This window comes from Chionomys nivalis, chromosome 3 (assembly GCF_950005125.1).
Source record: "Chionomys nivalis chromosome 3, mChiNiv1.1, whole genome shotgun sequence".
NCBI lineage: Eukaryota > Metazoa > Chordata > Mammalia > Rodentia > Cricetidae > Chionomys > Chionomys nivalis.
Window position 1 is genome coordinate 111,199,659 of NC_080088.1, and position 12,834 is coordinate 111,212,492.

The 12,834-nt window shown below is 49.5% G+C and overlaps 1 protein-coding gene across 5 annotated transcripts in view; it reads left to right on the plus strand.

The window, feature by feature from the left end:
• The window catches only part of Kdm2b (lysine demethylase 2B), a 128,294-nt gene that overhangs the window by 37,948 nt on the left and 77,512 nt on the right, over positions 1-12,834 (plus strand). For 4 of the 5 annotated variants that reach the window (XM_057764151.1, XM_057764152.1, XM_057764154.1 and 1 more), the window contains exons 7-9: positions 2,771-2,864; positions 3,581-3,734; positions 11,970-12,085. In XM_057764151.1, the coding sequence (XP_057620134.1) occupies positions 2,771-2,864; positions 3,581-3,734; positions 11,970-12,085 (364 nt within the window). Of the gene's footprint in view, positions 1-1,432; positions 1,485-2,770; positions 2,865-3,580; positions 3,735-11,969; positions 12,086-12,834 lie in introns of those variants that run through there. The other variant, XM_057764155.1, reaches the window with a different exon arrangement.

Genomic DNA, 12,834 nt, shown 5'->3' on the forward strand with positions numbered 1-12,834 from the left:
GCCCCTCAAGGACTGTGCTCCTCGGCTACGGATTTTCAGCAATTCTCAGCTGCTAACTTGCAGGGTGCATAGAAGCCACCTGGTGTGGTGGGGGCGGGGTTGGGGTGTCGCGTGCGTGACTGTCCAGCCTTGCCGTTGCGGAAACCTGCCTGCTAGCCTGCCTAGCTGGCGGGCTGGCGGAGGGGAAAGCTTTAGCTAGCGGCTGTGGCACCAAGCCGAGCCGGGGTGCCCATGTGACTGCGGTGTGCTTGGGAGGAGGAAGCTGTAGAGGTCAGTGCAAAGGCGTCACGCCAGAGAGCAGGAGTGAGGAGGAAGCCCCCAATCAGCGCGGGTGGGAGTCTTGGGGTGGCAAGCGCAGGGTTACCTTTGGACTGCAGGGGCCGGTACACAGCCACTCTCTCACTGCCCCTTCCGCGTAATGAGAGGGTTAAGGGCTTGAGGGCTGGAATGGTCCACATTAGAAGAGGCTGGTCTGGAAGGAAGGTTCTAACACAGTAGGTCCCTGAGGGCAGAGCAGACGCTTAGAGAACTTTCCCTGTCTACACAGCCAGAGAGAACCCTAGTTTTCTATGTGAGTGGTTGGGGCGGCGGGGGTAAGGGGGTCTGGAAGATGGGCTAAGTGGGAGTGACCCATTTGACCAAGCAGTCCCAGGGGTCCTAGAGCTGGACAAACCAAACCTGGTTCTTTCTCCCTGCTGTAGGTGCCCCGTGGGCATCCAGCTACAGGCTGAAGGAAGCCTGTCCTCTTGGCTCCACCCCATACACTTAAATTGTTTTCTCAGTCTGTGTTGAGCTAAGGTTAAATTGTTTTCTCTAGTCTGTGTTCAGCTGAGGCCTCCTGGAGGGGGTGGAAACCAAGGTTAGATTAAAAAAGAAGAAAAAAAAAACTGAGAGGAAGAACTGGTTTTAGGGAAATGAGGACTAGTATTTTGAAGTGGAGCTTAGAGGAAAGAGGCTAGTGTGGTCCATGAGGGTGGGGTAGGGTAGGGCTTTAGGACCCCCCCCCCATTCTTTGGAGGGAAGATCTGAGGTCTTAAGTCAGGACCTGTTTGCATCGGGTCTTGGGTGTGTGTGGAGCCCCAGTCAGGACTTCAGCAGCGCTAGTGCCAGCTTCGTGACAGTCCTGGGCTGTCAACTACACCCCTCCAATGGGGTTGCTAGGCAGCGGGGCTCTGATGTACTGGGAGGCCTTCTGATTTGTCAGACTCCTGCAGACACATGGTTAAAGCTCCTTCCAGCCTATCCGGAGGAGGGACGCGGCACGCTGCCTGCATATTGCCGAGCCCCGGGTCCACCTGAATAAGAGGTGCAAAAGGCAACCAGAAGGAGGGGGCTCCTGGAGCCCTCCAACCTTCAAACCAGCCCAGCCCCACATCCCCCATTCTCTCTACTGGGCTTGCTGCTGGCTCCTCCCTGCAGGTCCCCGCCCCATTCTATCCCTCTTCCCCAAACCACGGAAGATCAAAGTGCAGCAGGGAAAAGAGGTCAGTGGGGTAAGCGTGTATGCGGGCCTCTGTAGGTGTCAAGATGGTTATGAGGGAGGGGAGGTTGCTCTTTTGTGCCCCTTGGGGTTCTTGTGGGTAGGGGTCAGTGGTAAGGGAGCTAACACCGTTGTTGGTCAGGCCTGGACTTGGAAGCCAGTGAGGTACCCCGCTCACTCAAGCTCTGTGCACCCTTAGGGCTAGCATGTAGGGGTAGGAACGGGAGCTTGCTGTGTACCTGCCTTAAAGCCTGGACTGCCTGCCTCTTCTAGTACTTATCAGGGAGGGAGCTGCTGTGGGTTCCTTCACGCCTTGAATGCACAACCTGTGGTTCAGCTTCTATTGCCGGAGTTTTTCACCCCTCTCCGATCCCAAGACCATCTTTGAATCCCTCCAGTTGCGATAAATCATCTTTGAGATAAAATTCACATATCGTTCACATAGAAAAAGTGTGCAACCCAGTGTTTCCTGGTGTGTTCATAGAAAGGTGCAACCACACAGACAATTTTAGGTATTTTCATCCTGACGGGATGAAACCCCCACCCCCACCCAGCCCCTGGCCACCACTAATCTGTGTGCTTCCTCGTCAGATTTCCCTAACTTAGGGTGTTTCATGTGTGCGGAACTGGGTGGGATTTCTAGCTTCATTGCTTACTTGGCGAGCCATTGCGTCATTTAACTTTATCTGTGTAGCCTCGTCTGCAAGGGGCTCGTCGGTCTGCAAGGGCAGGGATCGTCTGCACTCTTACCCATTTCTCAGCGCTGAGCTTCATTCCTGGGTTGGACTGCTGGTTGAATGAATGAGATGAATGGGGACTGGTAATTGGCAGACTACGCAGGTGGTTTACTACTGAATTCCAGGGGGCCCAGCTGCTACAAAGGGGGCTGGCAGCTAGGGAGAGCTAAAGCCATCGGATCTGTGATGGAGCAGAAAGGAAGCCTTGGAATTGGGCGGGGGCGGGGGGGGGGGAAGAAGGGTGGCGGCGGTTAGGGGTCGAAACTGATAGTGGCCTGTGGGTTGCCAGTTCTCTTGGGAACTTGAAAACCAAGACACTGTCTCTGAGCTCTGGGGTGGGTGACCCATGCTTGAGATTTGTCACCTGATCCCAGGGGCATCCCCCAGGAGGGAAACTCCACTTAGATTTCAATTTTTAAAATAAGAAGAGGAAATTCCCCATCTGCAACCTTTATAAAAGGGCATCGGGTCAGGTGACTCTGAAGGGTTTGCTCGCCCTATGATTTGGGGTTGACTTGTGCTCTCTGCCCCCACTCCTGCTTCTGTTCTACAGGTACTGTCTGATGAGTGTGAAGGGTTGTTTCACTGACTTTCACATTGACTTTGGAGGTACCTCCGTGTGGTACCATGTTTTCCGTGGTGGGAAGGTGAGTATCTATAGCTTTTGTACTTGAGTCCGGTTTGCACCTCCTAAGACCCTCTAGCATAAATTCCTCGGCTTTGTCTCTGGGTTTTTTAACTTCAGAGTAAAGGTGGCAGTTGTTGCCTGCCTCTGAGCAGGAACGTTTTGCACCAGAGATAGACATCGCTCTGAAGATGAAGTAGTGGGGTACATATTCAGGGTGCCTGTGCCAAGTCTACTTTTGTGGGCAGCATTCCTGCATGGATGTAGGTGATGCACGGGTTTCTTGAGGATGCCCATGAGGGCCTGGCTCATCTGGGTCTTCATGGACATCCATTTTAAACGACAGTGTTGGAAGAGACTCTGGGAGGAAGTCAGCCCACTTGATTCCAGATGTTTTTCCTCCTCCAAAGTGAGCACAGGCAGAGTTTATTTATTGGGGCCATTTTATCATACATCTTAGGAAATTCCCTTCCACTTCGCTCGCTACCTCCCAGATGAGCCTGTGGCTCGGGGGAGAAACTGTTCTACCCAGCACAGGAAGCATTCCTGCCTTGGTATTTCAGCAGGAATGGGGATATCCCAAAGGCAGCCAGAACCCTCCTCCCTGCTTGGGGAGTCCAGACAGATGGATTTGCCACCCTCCTTGTCCCTCCCCAAGTAGGCGGGGCTCTTTGGGGTTTGTTCAGACTCTGGAAGAAATCAGAGACTTCAGCCTAACGGCCTCCTTTCCCTCTCAAGATCTTCTGGCTGATCCCTCCAACCCTGCACAACTTGGCACTGTATGAGGAGTGGGTGCTGTCAGGCAAACAAAGTGACATCTTTCTGGGAGACCGCGTGGAACGATGCCAAAGAATTGAGCTGAAACAAGGCTACACATTTTTCATCCCTTCTGGTAGGTTCCTGTTGTAGTCTTGGGGTTGGTCAACCGCTGGCTCCCCCATCATTTGGAGCAGCCTCTTGCCTCCCTGTGGATTCAGCCAGGGTTGGAGGCCAAGTGAGGGCTTCTGTGGGCTTTGGGATTAGGGGAGCCATGGGTAAGCCCTGAGAGTAGGTCTGGTGGTACAGAGAAAACACAGAACCTGAGTTGCCATACCTGTGGGTTGGCCTTCCGTGGCCCTTAGAGAAGAAGCCTTGGGTTCTTTCTCTGGGGACATTTGAATGTCTTATCTTGGGCCTTCCTCTAGAACTGTGGTTTTCAGACTGTGGGTCACAACCCCTTTGGGGGGGTCAAATGACCCTTTCATGGGGGTCACATATCAGATATCCTGCATATCAGATATCATAATGTCAGATATTTACATTATGGTTCATAACAGTAGCAAAATTATAGTTATGAAGTAGCAAAAATGATTTTATGGTTGTGGCCACCACAGCATGAGAAACTATATTAAGGGGTCACAGTTTTAGGAAGGTTGGGAACCATTAGTCTAAAGATTTCTGTGAGAAGATGACAGGCCCCTTAGGGACTGAAGATGAGTGCCCCACAGACGTCAATACAAGCTCTAGGGAAAGGTTATGAGCCCTCTTAGTTGGCACTTGGCTCTGCGGCCTCAGTGTTCTCTCCTTAAAAATGGGTCAAGTTGTGTGGACTTAGTGAATTCAGACCTCCTTCTAGTTTCGTAGAAACAGACAAGAGAGGGCCTTTAGCTATAGACTAAGTTAACTAACAGAGGTAGCCAGTGACCTAGGAATCAGGGAGTTCTATGTGTGCGGGGGGAGGCAGAGTGTCAAGTCCACACGTGGCAGCTTGTATATTTCTTGGTAATTAGACTTTGGAAGCTGGCTGGAGAGATGGCTCAGAGGAATAGAGCACTGGCTGCTCTTCCAGAGGTCCTGAGTTCAATTCCCAGCAACCACATGGTGGCTCACAACCATCTGTAATAAGATCTGGTGTCCTCTTCTGTACTGCAGAATACATGAAGGAAGAAACCTATATACATAATAAATAGACTTTGGAAGCTATGGCAACCAGAAGAAAGAGTGGCAGGAAACGGTTGTGATAGGAGTTTAAAGGAGAATTGTGTTGGGTATCTAAGAAAGATACCCTGGAGTTGGCAATGACCATGTCAAAGAGGCTGGTTCTAATGTGCCTTGTGGGTATCAAAACCAGTGTCTAATCAGAAATAAGATCTAATACAGTGCGACACTATGGGTTGAATGCATAGAAGCAGTATCACATGTGGGTGAGCAGGGCCTGTAGGAATATATTTTAAAGAAAGAGTGGTGCTTTAAGCTTGGTAATTTTTTGTTTGTTTGTTTGTTTTGTTTTGGTTTTGGTTTTTCAAGACAGGGTTTCTCTGTGTAGTCCTGGCTATCCAGGAACTCACTCTGTAGACCAGGCTGACCTCAATCAAGCTCACAGAGATCCGCCTGTCTCTGCCTCTTGAGTGCAGGGATTAAAGGTGTGCGCCACCACCACCCTGCAAACTTTTTTTGGGTCTGAAAAATCTACCTCTGTCTTTATTTTTCCTACTTTGTTGCTACCAGGCAACATTAAGAGATAAAAAATTATATTATATTTATTTATATTATTTATATTTATATATTTTCTTTATTTGTTTTGTGTGTGTGTGTGTGTGTGTTGGGGAGGGGCTAGAGTTTGGAGGTCACAGGATAGCTTGAGGGAGTTGATTTTCTCCTTCTACCATGTGGTCCTAGGGATCAAACTCAGCTTCTCAGGCTTGGTGGCAGTACCCTTACCCCCTGAGCCATCTTGCTGACCCCAAGATTTGGATTTAAGTTTCAGGGACCTAAGTGAATACTTTAGGTTCTCTTGGGACCTGGAAACTCCAGCATCTAAACCCTTTGATTCACAGATACACACATTTGAGTTGTATGGTAGTCTGCTTGTGTTTTGCACAGAGAGAGCCTTGAGGGAATCCAGGAGGCTTTAGGAGTGTTTCTGTGTTGGAGAATCCAGTTCTAGTTAACCTCTGACCTAGGTTTTCATTTCCATGGTGATAACCATAAATTTTAACTTCTTTCTTTCTTTCTTTCTTTCTTTCTTTCTTTCTTTCTTTCTTTCCTTCTTTCTTTCCCCCTTTTCTAGTCATCTTTTTTTGTGTATTGGGATGGGGGTGTTGAGGCAGGGTCCCACATAACCTAGGTTGGCTTTGGTTTCACTATGTAGCCGAGAAAGATCATCAAGTCCTGCTCCTCCTGCCTCTACTTCTGAGGTGCTAGGATCATAGGTGTGTGGGACCGTATCAAGCTCGAGACAGATTTGACACAGAATGGGCTAGATGTCATGATCCTCTTGCCTCTGCCTCCCAAATGTTAGGACCACAGGCATATACCACAGTGACCAGCCTCCACAGTGAATTTGTCTGTCTGTCTATCGATCTACGGTCTGTTGAGGAATGAACCCAGGGCCTCACAGACACTGCCTAAGTGCTCTGCCAAATGAACTGTAACACGTCAACCCACCCTAGAAAGCTTAGACATGTTTTCTGCTGCCTTAAGCGCTTAGTGTCTGCCTCTGTCTCCCAGTGGGTCTCCAGTTCTTTGAAAGTTCATAGGAGGCTGATGGGTTAGAGTGGCTCAGTGTGTATCGCTTTTCCTTCCTGTGTCTGAGGACAGAACAGCTATGTAAGTTTAGCGCTAGTGGCTCTTCAGTCTATCCCTAGACAAGCCAGGAGGACTCCCATCAAGAGGAAGATCATTGAAGAGAACCGAGAAGTGGGAAGATCAGAAAAGGGGGCCTTCTTGGTTTATCCTGTGGATCTGCTGGCCATCATGGAGGTACAGGAAATGGTAGCACAGGTCAGAGTGCCAGGAGCAAGCCGTGCGGTGGTGGCGCATGCCTTTAATCCCAGCACTTGGGAGGCAGAGGCAGGTGGATCTCTGTGAGTTCGAGACCAGCCTGGTCTACAAGAGCTAGTTCCAGGACAGGCTCCAAAGCCACAGAGAAACCCTGTCTCAAAAACCCACAAAAAAAAAAAAGAGTGCCAGGAGCATCTACTGAGGAGACCACTGGGTTCACCCTGGTCATTGGAGGCAAGCATGAGTGTCAAGCAATAGTAAGTCAGGGGCTGTATCAGGATGAGCCAAGGGACATCTCTTTTTCTGATGTCCTGACCATGTTTGTGGCCTTGGCCTCCCACTCTGACTGCAACAGTCCAGGTGAGTTATGGGTAATAATTCTGAGCAGGAAACATTCTATGTCCACTGTTTGTTTTTGTTGTCAGTGTATAAGGGAAAACTCAAGCCCCTCTTCTCCCTATGCCCTTTTTACCAAAAATAAAGATACCTGACCAAAGGTCTGTTTCTCAATTGATAAGTTTCAGGGTCAGGTTTAGGTACCCAGGCGTACCTAGTTTTTACACCTACTCACCTGGCTTGTATTCTGTTGCCCCTTCCTGACCATGTGACTTTGGGAAACTTACTTTCTCACTTAACCAAACCAAACCAACCCAAACCAAACACAAACCCACCTAACCAAGAAACAGCTCAACAAGAAAATATCTTCATGTGGTTGGTTGGTTGGTTGGTTGGTTGGTTGGTTGGTTGTGTGCAAGCATTTCATGTGGTCCAGGCTGACTTCAGACTTGTGACAGTGGAGGGTGGTTTTGAACTCATGATCCTCTAACTCACCTCCCATATTCCGAGATTAAAGCACTCACTTAGCAAATGTTCTTGGAGCCAGGCTGATTGCAGGCAGTGAGGGAGGGCCTAAGGGATGTATGATACAGCCCCTCCCTCTTGGGTGCATGTCCAGCCAGGTGGCAGTCACGTTAGGGATACCTGAAGGCTGGAAGTGTCTGAGGAGTATTCTGCAGTTCAGAGACTTAGGCTGATCATAAGTATTCCCTGACCTTGCCTTGGAGCAAGAACCATCCCTTGGGAACCTGAGGCAGGGAGAAGCTAGTATGGGTGGCCAGTGTTACTTGTCTCAAGAGTTTTGCTGGAATCCCCCAAAAAATTAAAAGCCAGTTATGGTGGCATGTAACTGGAAGTTTCTCTCCTGCCTGCCAGTTCCTGAAGCTTAATATTAATTATAAACTGACCTATTAGCTCAGGCTTATTAACTAAATCTTACAACTTAACCCATTTCTGTTATTCTGTATTTTACAACAAGGCTTGTGGCTTGTTACCTCACATCTTGCTTCTCTGGTGGCTGCTGGTATCTTCCAGACTCCACCTTCTTTTTCCCCTGTGTCGTTTTTAGATTTCCCACATAGCTATATTCAGTCAAAGCAACTTCTTTTTTTTTTTTTTTTTTTTGGTTTTTCGAGACAGGGTTTCTCTGTGGCTTTGGAGCCTGTCCTGGAACTAGCTCTTGTAGACCAGGCTGGTCTCGAACTCACAGAGATTCACCTGCCTCTGCCTCCCAAGTGCTGGGATTAAAGGCGTGCGCCACCACCGCCCGGCTCAAAGCAACTTCTTCATTGCCTGCTCTTCCAAAGGTCCTGAGTTCAATTCCTGGCAACCACATGGTGGCTCACAACCATCTGTAATGAGGTCTGGTGCCCTTTTCTGGCCTGCAGACATACACACAGTCAGAACACTGCATACATAATAATTAAATAAATAAATAAATATATATATTTTTTAAAAAGCAACTTCTTAACCAAGGATAATAAGACATAATTCACAGCATACAGAAGGGTATCCCACATCAGTGGTGCACACCTTTAATCTCAGCACTTGTAGGTAGAGACAGGCTGATCTCTGTGAGTTTGAGGTCAGCCTGGTCTACAGAGTGAGTTCCAGGACTGTTTCACAGAGAAACCCTGTCTCAAAAAAAAAACAAGAAAAGAAAGTTTTGCTTGTTGTGGTGGCCTACATCTTTACTCCCAGTGCTTGGAGGCAGAGGCCTATGGATCTGTAAGTTCAGGGCCAGCCTAGTCTACGTATAATGGTGGCTCTGAGTCCTTGACAGTGTAACGTGATGGGCCCTTTGGTAGTCCACCTATAAAATGGGTACAGGACCAGGGAAGAAGCAGAATGAAGGGGGTGAACTTAGCACGTGCTGGAGAGATGGGAAACTGGGCAATTGCTGCTTGACTCTGGCGCTTCAGGACCAAGGAAGACTGGGGCCTGCCTTGTGTATCTTCCCACATTCTGAGGATGGAAGCAGTTCAGTTTCTCAGGTGAAACCTCCCCATTTTGCAGCACGAAGTAGAGCAAACTTAACATAGCCTTGGATCAGAGACAGCCTGGAGTTTGCTAGTTGGCAGCCACACTGTCCAGGGCATGGGGGTGGGCTGGTCATGGACTCTGCGATGGCGTCTCCTTGGCAACTACAGAAATGGAGGCGGATGTGCCAAGGGGCTCATAGACTGCTTTCTGAGCACTGGGACTGTAGGTGAGACTTCTCTGCCTCTGTTCTTGGCCCCCTTGGGTCCCAGAAATCACCCCTGCAGTGGGTTTTGTCCGTCACTCTGCTCTTTCCATGGCTGCATTGTCCCCCAGCTGCTTGGCCTGAATATGAGGCGTTCATTGCCTTTGTGTTGCTGACGGCAGATGCCAGCCTCTCCTGCCCTGTTACAGACTAGGACACCAGCCTCCCAGAGTATCGTGGTGGGAGAATGAGTTTTGACACCACAGCCTCTCTCCCCATTTCTTCTAAGGGCATTATTGAGTCAGTGGAAGCAATTGTAAGCAGTGCTGGAAAGGAACTCAGCAGCCATTTCAATCTCAGCGAGTCTTCCTGACCCACCCGTGATGCCCTTGGGTGAGAAGGAACGTGTGTAGAACCTTCCAGAATCTCTAGATTCCCCGCCTACTTACAGTGGCATCTGTCCTCTGTTTTCCTCTGTTCACACGTTAGGGTACTAGATGTCAGTCTGCCTGCAGGGAGAGTCTGGGTTAATCAATACATCTTACTGTGGTCACCGTCCTTTTCCAAACTGACATAAATGGCAATTTCTTGTAGCAATTGAGTTCTGGCTCACCAAGTTCCACAAGGAAGGCAGTTGTCTTCAAGTGGGCACACATGGCCAAATCAGGGAGAATCTGGAACCGAGACTCAGGCTTGGGTAGAGGGAAAGGTGGGCATGTGGAGCATGGGAACAGGACCCCGAGGCCCCAGACATCCTGTCTTAGGAGGTGTTGTTTAAACAGCAGTGACGGTGGTAATGGCAGCAGACAGCACAGCTCTGCTTGGTAAAAGCCAGAAATGTGGTTCTGCAAAGATCACCTGACAGGTGGCAGAAGCAAGAGACACCGTTTGTTGTTGTTATTTTTATTACAGTATACAGATGCTCGGTTTCTGTGTCTGTAACCTCACCACTGGGGGTTGAAGTCTGGAGTAGAGACAGAAGTCTAGCCAGTCAGGAAAATCCAGGTTCAGGGAGAGACCCTGCTGCCAAAAGTAAAGTGCAGAGCGCTCTAGGAGGGCACTCGATGTTGGCTTCTGGCCTCCGTGGACAAGTGCACACAGGTGCATGTGCACGTATGTAAATCCGTACATACGCTGCCCCCCCCCCAGTATAGAAAAGGATGCAAATAGGATTTTATGCCGATACAGTCGCACCAAGCAGATGCAGAAGTAAGACCTTTTAGACTCCACTATTGTCTTCCCAGAGCTTAAAGTCCAGGGTGCTTGATGGTTTCCTCAGTGGCGCAGTGGTCACAGAGCAGCAGATGGCCTGAGCCAGAGACCTGAAAGCAAAAGCAGAGCCTCCATTCCTGTACCCCATGGTGTCCAGCTATTGCTTTTCTCTGATAACAGCTCTGCCTACACTGGCTAGGAGGGCTGGTCCAGCAGTGGCCTTGGATCCCCCAGATGTCCTTCTCAGGTGGTGCAGACTGTGCCTGACAACTGATGTCTTAGCTCATGTGGGAAAGAGACTGGACCTTCGTGGAGCCTGGGCAGAGTTAGGTTGGGCCTTCCAGAACTTTCCTCGCATGAAATGGTTAAGCACACGTTAGGGAAGAGAGGCTCCAGGGTCTCTGCTTGCTCCGGTTTGTGTTCTCCCCTCTGCTGGTCCTCTTCTGTCTTCTACTCTGAGTTTCCCCACTGGCTGTCCCTGTCATTGCCTCTGTCCTTACTTCTCATCGTATTTCTCCTTTGCTTCCTGGTGCGTTTCCACATCTGTTCCATGTCCGCTGGGGCAGTGCGGAGTTGCGGGAAACGGCTGTTCTCCCTTGCCAGCTGACGTTTGTTTGTTTGTTTGTTTGTTCATTTATTTATTCATTCATTCATTCATTCATTTATTTATGTGTGGCTCTGGCTGTCCTGGAACTTGACCAAGCTTACCTTGAACTCAGAGATCCCCCTGCCTCTGTCTCCTGAGCGCTGGGATTAAAGGCATGTGCCGCCATCGACCTGCAGCAGCAAGGGGCTCATCTCTCAGCCTGTTTGAACATCTGCAAATTAGAGTCACTATAAAGCTGTATCCCCCTCGCTCCGTGTCCAGGGCCACATTGATATTTGCTGCACTGGCAGTGCCAGCAGTCTCAATGGAAGTGTGGTGTTGTTGAATAAAATCTCCACAAACCAGGTAGAGGCTAACTTTGGGGGTTCAAATACTTGCAGGTGACTTTACCTTGAAACACCTTAGTTTCTTCACCTGTAAGTTGTAGTTGAAAAGAGATTGCTTCGGTAAGAATCAATCAACTGAGACCTGGAAAGCCCTTAGAGTGCACCTGGGGAAGTCACAAGGGTGACCCACACTTTTAAGAGGTTGCAGTGTGTAGAAAGGACAACCACCATGGCTGTTAGTACACGGAGAAGAATAGAGGGGACAAGAAAAAGGCTGGGGTAGAAGCAGCCTGTTATTAAGGAGATAACTTAGACATGGGCCTTGGAAGAGTCCATGCCCTCAGGATGTGTTCTGCAGAAAAAGTGTCTGGGTTCTGTGGTCATTGCTCTGAACTGTCCCTTAGGACCCCTCCAGGGACCAGTATTCAAAGGAATAACTAGGGAAAGGCTGGGGGGCTGAGCATGGATGCGGGGACCAGGGCATTCTCCTGACTTGACTTCATACCTCAAGTCCCGGGAGGTAGGTTTGCATCAGCGTCTTCAAGACAGGCACTTGCCTGCAGCATCCCAGACTTGAATTAAATGGGGCCTCTAGGAGCTCTGGGCTGAGTCCCTCAGGCTGCCCAGGAGCTTTGGTGTCTGAAATGCCAGGCATCGCATGTCCTACACATCGGTGCCCCCTTTGCCCTCCCCGCCCAGGTTGGATCCATGCGGTATACACCCCTGTGGACTCTCTGGTGTTCGGCGGGAACATCCTGCACAGCTTCAACGTGCCCATGCAGCTGCGGATCTACGAGATTGAGGACAGAACCCGGGTAAGGGCGCCCTCTTCCCCGGGGCTGTGCTAGTTTTTCTCAGTTCCACTTTAATTCTCCCCACTGCTGCTCCGACTCAAGCTGGGGCCTTGGTTCTGGTTCTGGAAGGAGCCAAGACATTCTCCAGCAGAGCCCTAAATCCCTGGAGTTTCTGTCCACCGCCAGGCCGTAGGCAGACAGAATCCTCTGTGGTGAAGTTGGGCATCATTGTGCATTCCTAAAGTCTCAGCTCTTGGGAAGTGGAGGCAGGATCCAAAGTTCAAGGCTAGCCAGGGCTACATAGAGTGTGACCAGGCTGAGCTACATTTTATCATTAAAAACAAAGCAAAAAACAAACAAAAAACTTTGTGGAAACTCTACCTGAGCAAGTGTGTGTATTTGTCTTGGGAGAGCAGCGGGAGGTGGGAGGGACCCAGCGTTTTTTTTGTTTTTTTTTTTTCCTTTGCCTATGTAGAAAGGTGTATGGATCTGAAGTTTGCTGGGGCTGGGGAGGCTTGAAAAAGAGCCAGCCTGGTCCAAGGTCATATCTTTCCTACTGAAGTCTGATGGAAAGAAGCTGGTGTTTTTAGTCTTGCTGCTGAGCTCAAATCCCCCTCAAAAGCTGTCTGGGGTAAAGCTTCCCTGTGACCATTTGGGCGATGTTTTCTCAGCTATCAGATTTCCCAAGATAGGGTCATATGTACCTTTTGTTCCTGGAGTTTGTTTTCTCTGAATGTCTGTAGCTGGGACTTGGCCACCTTCCTTCCATG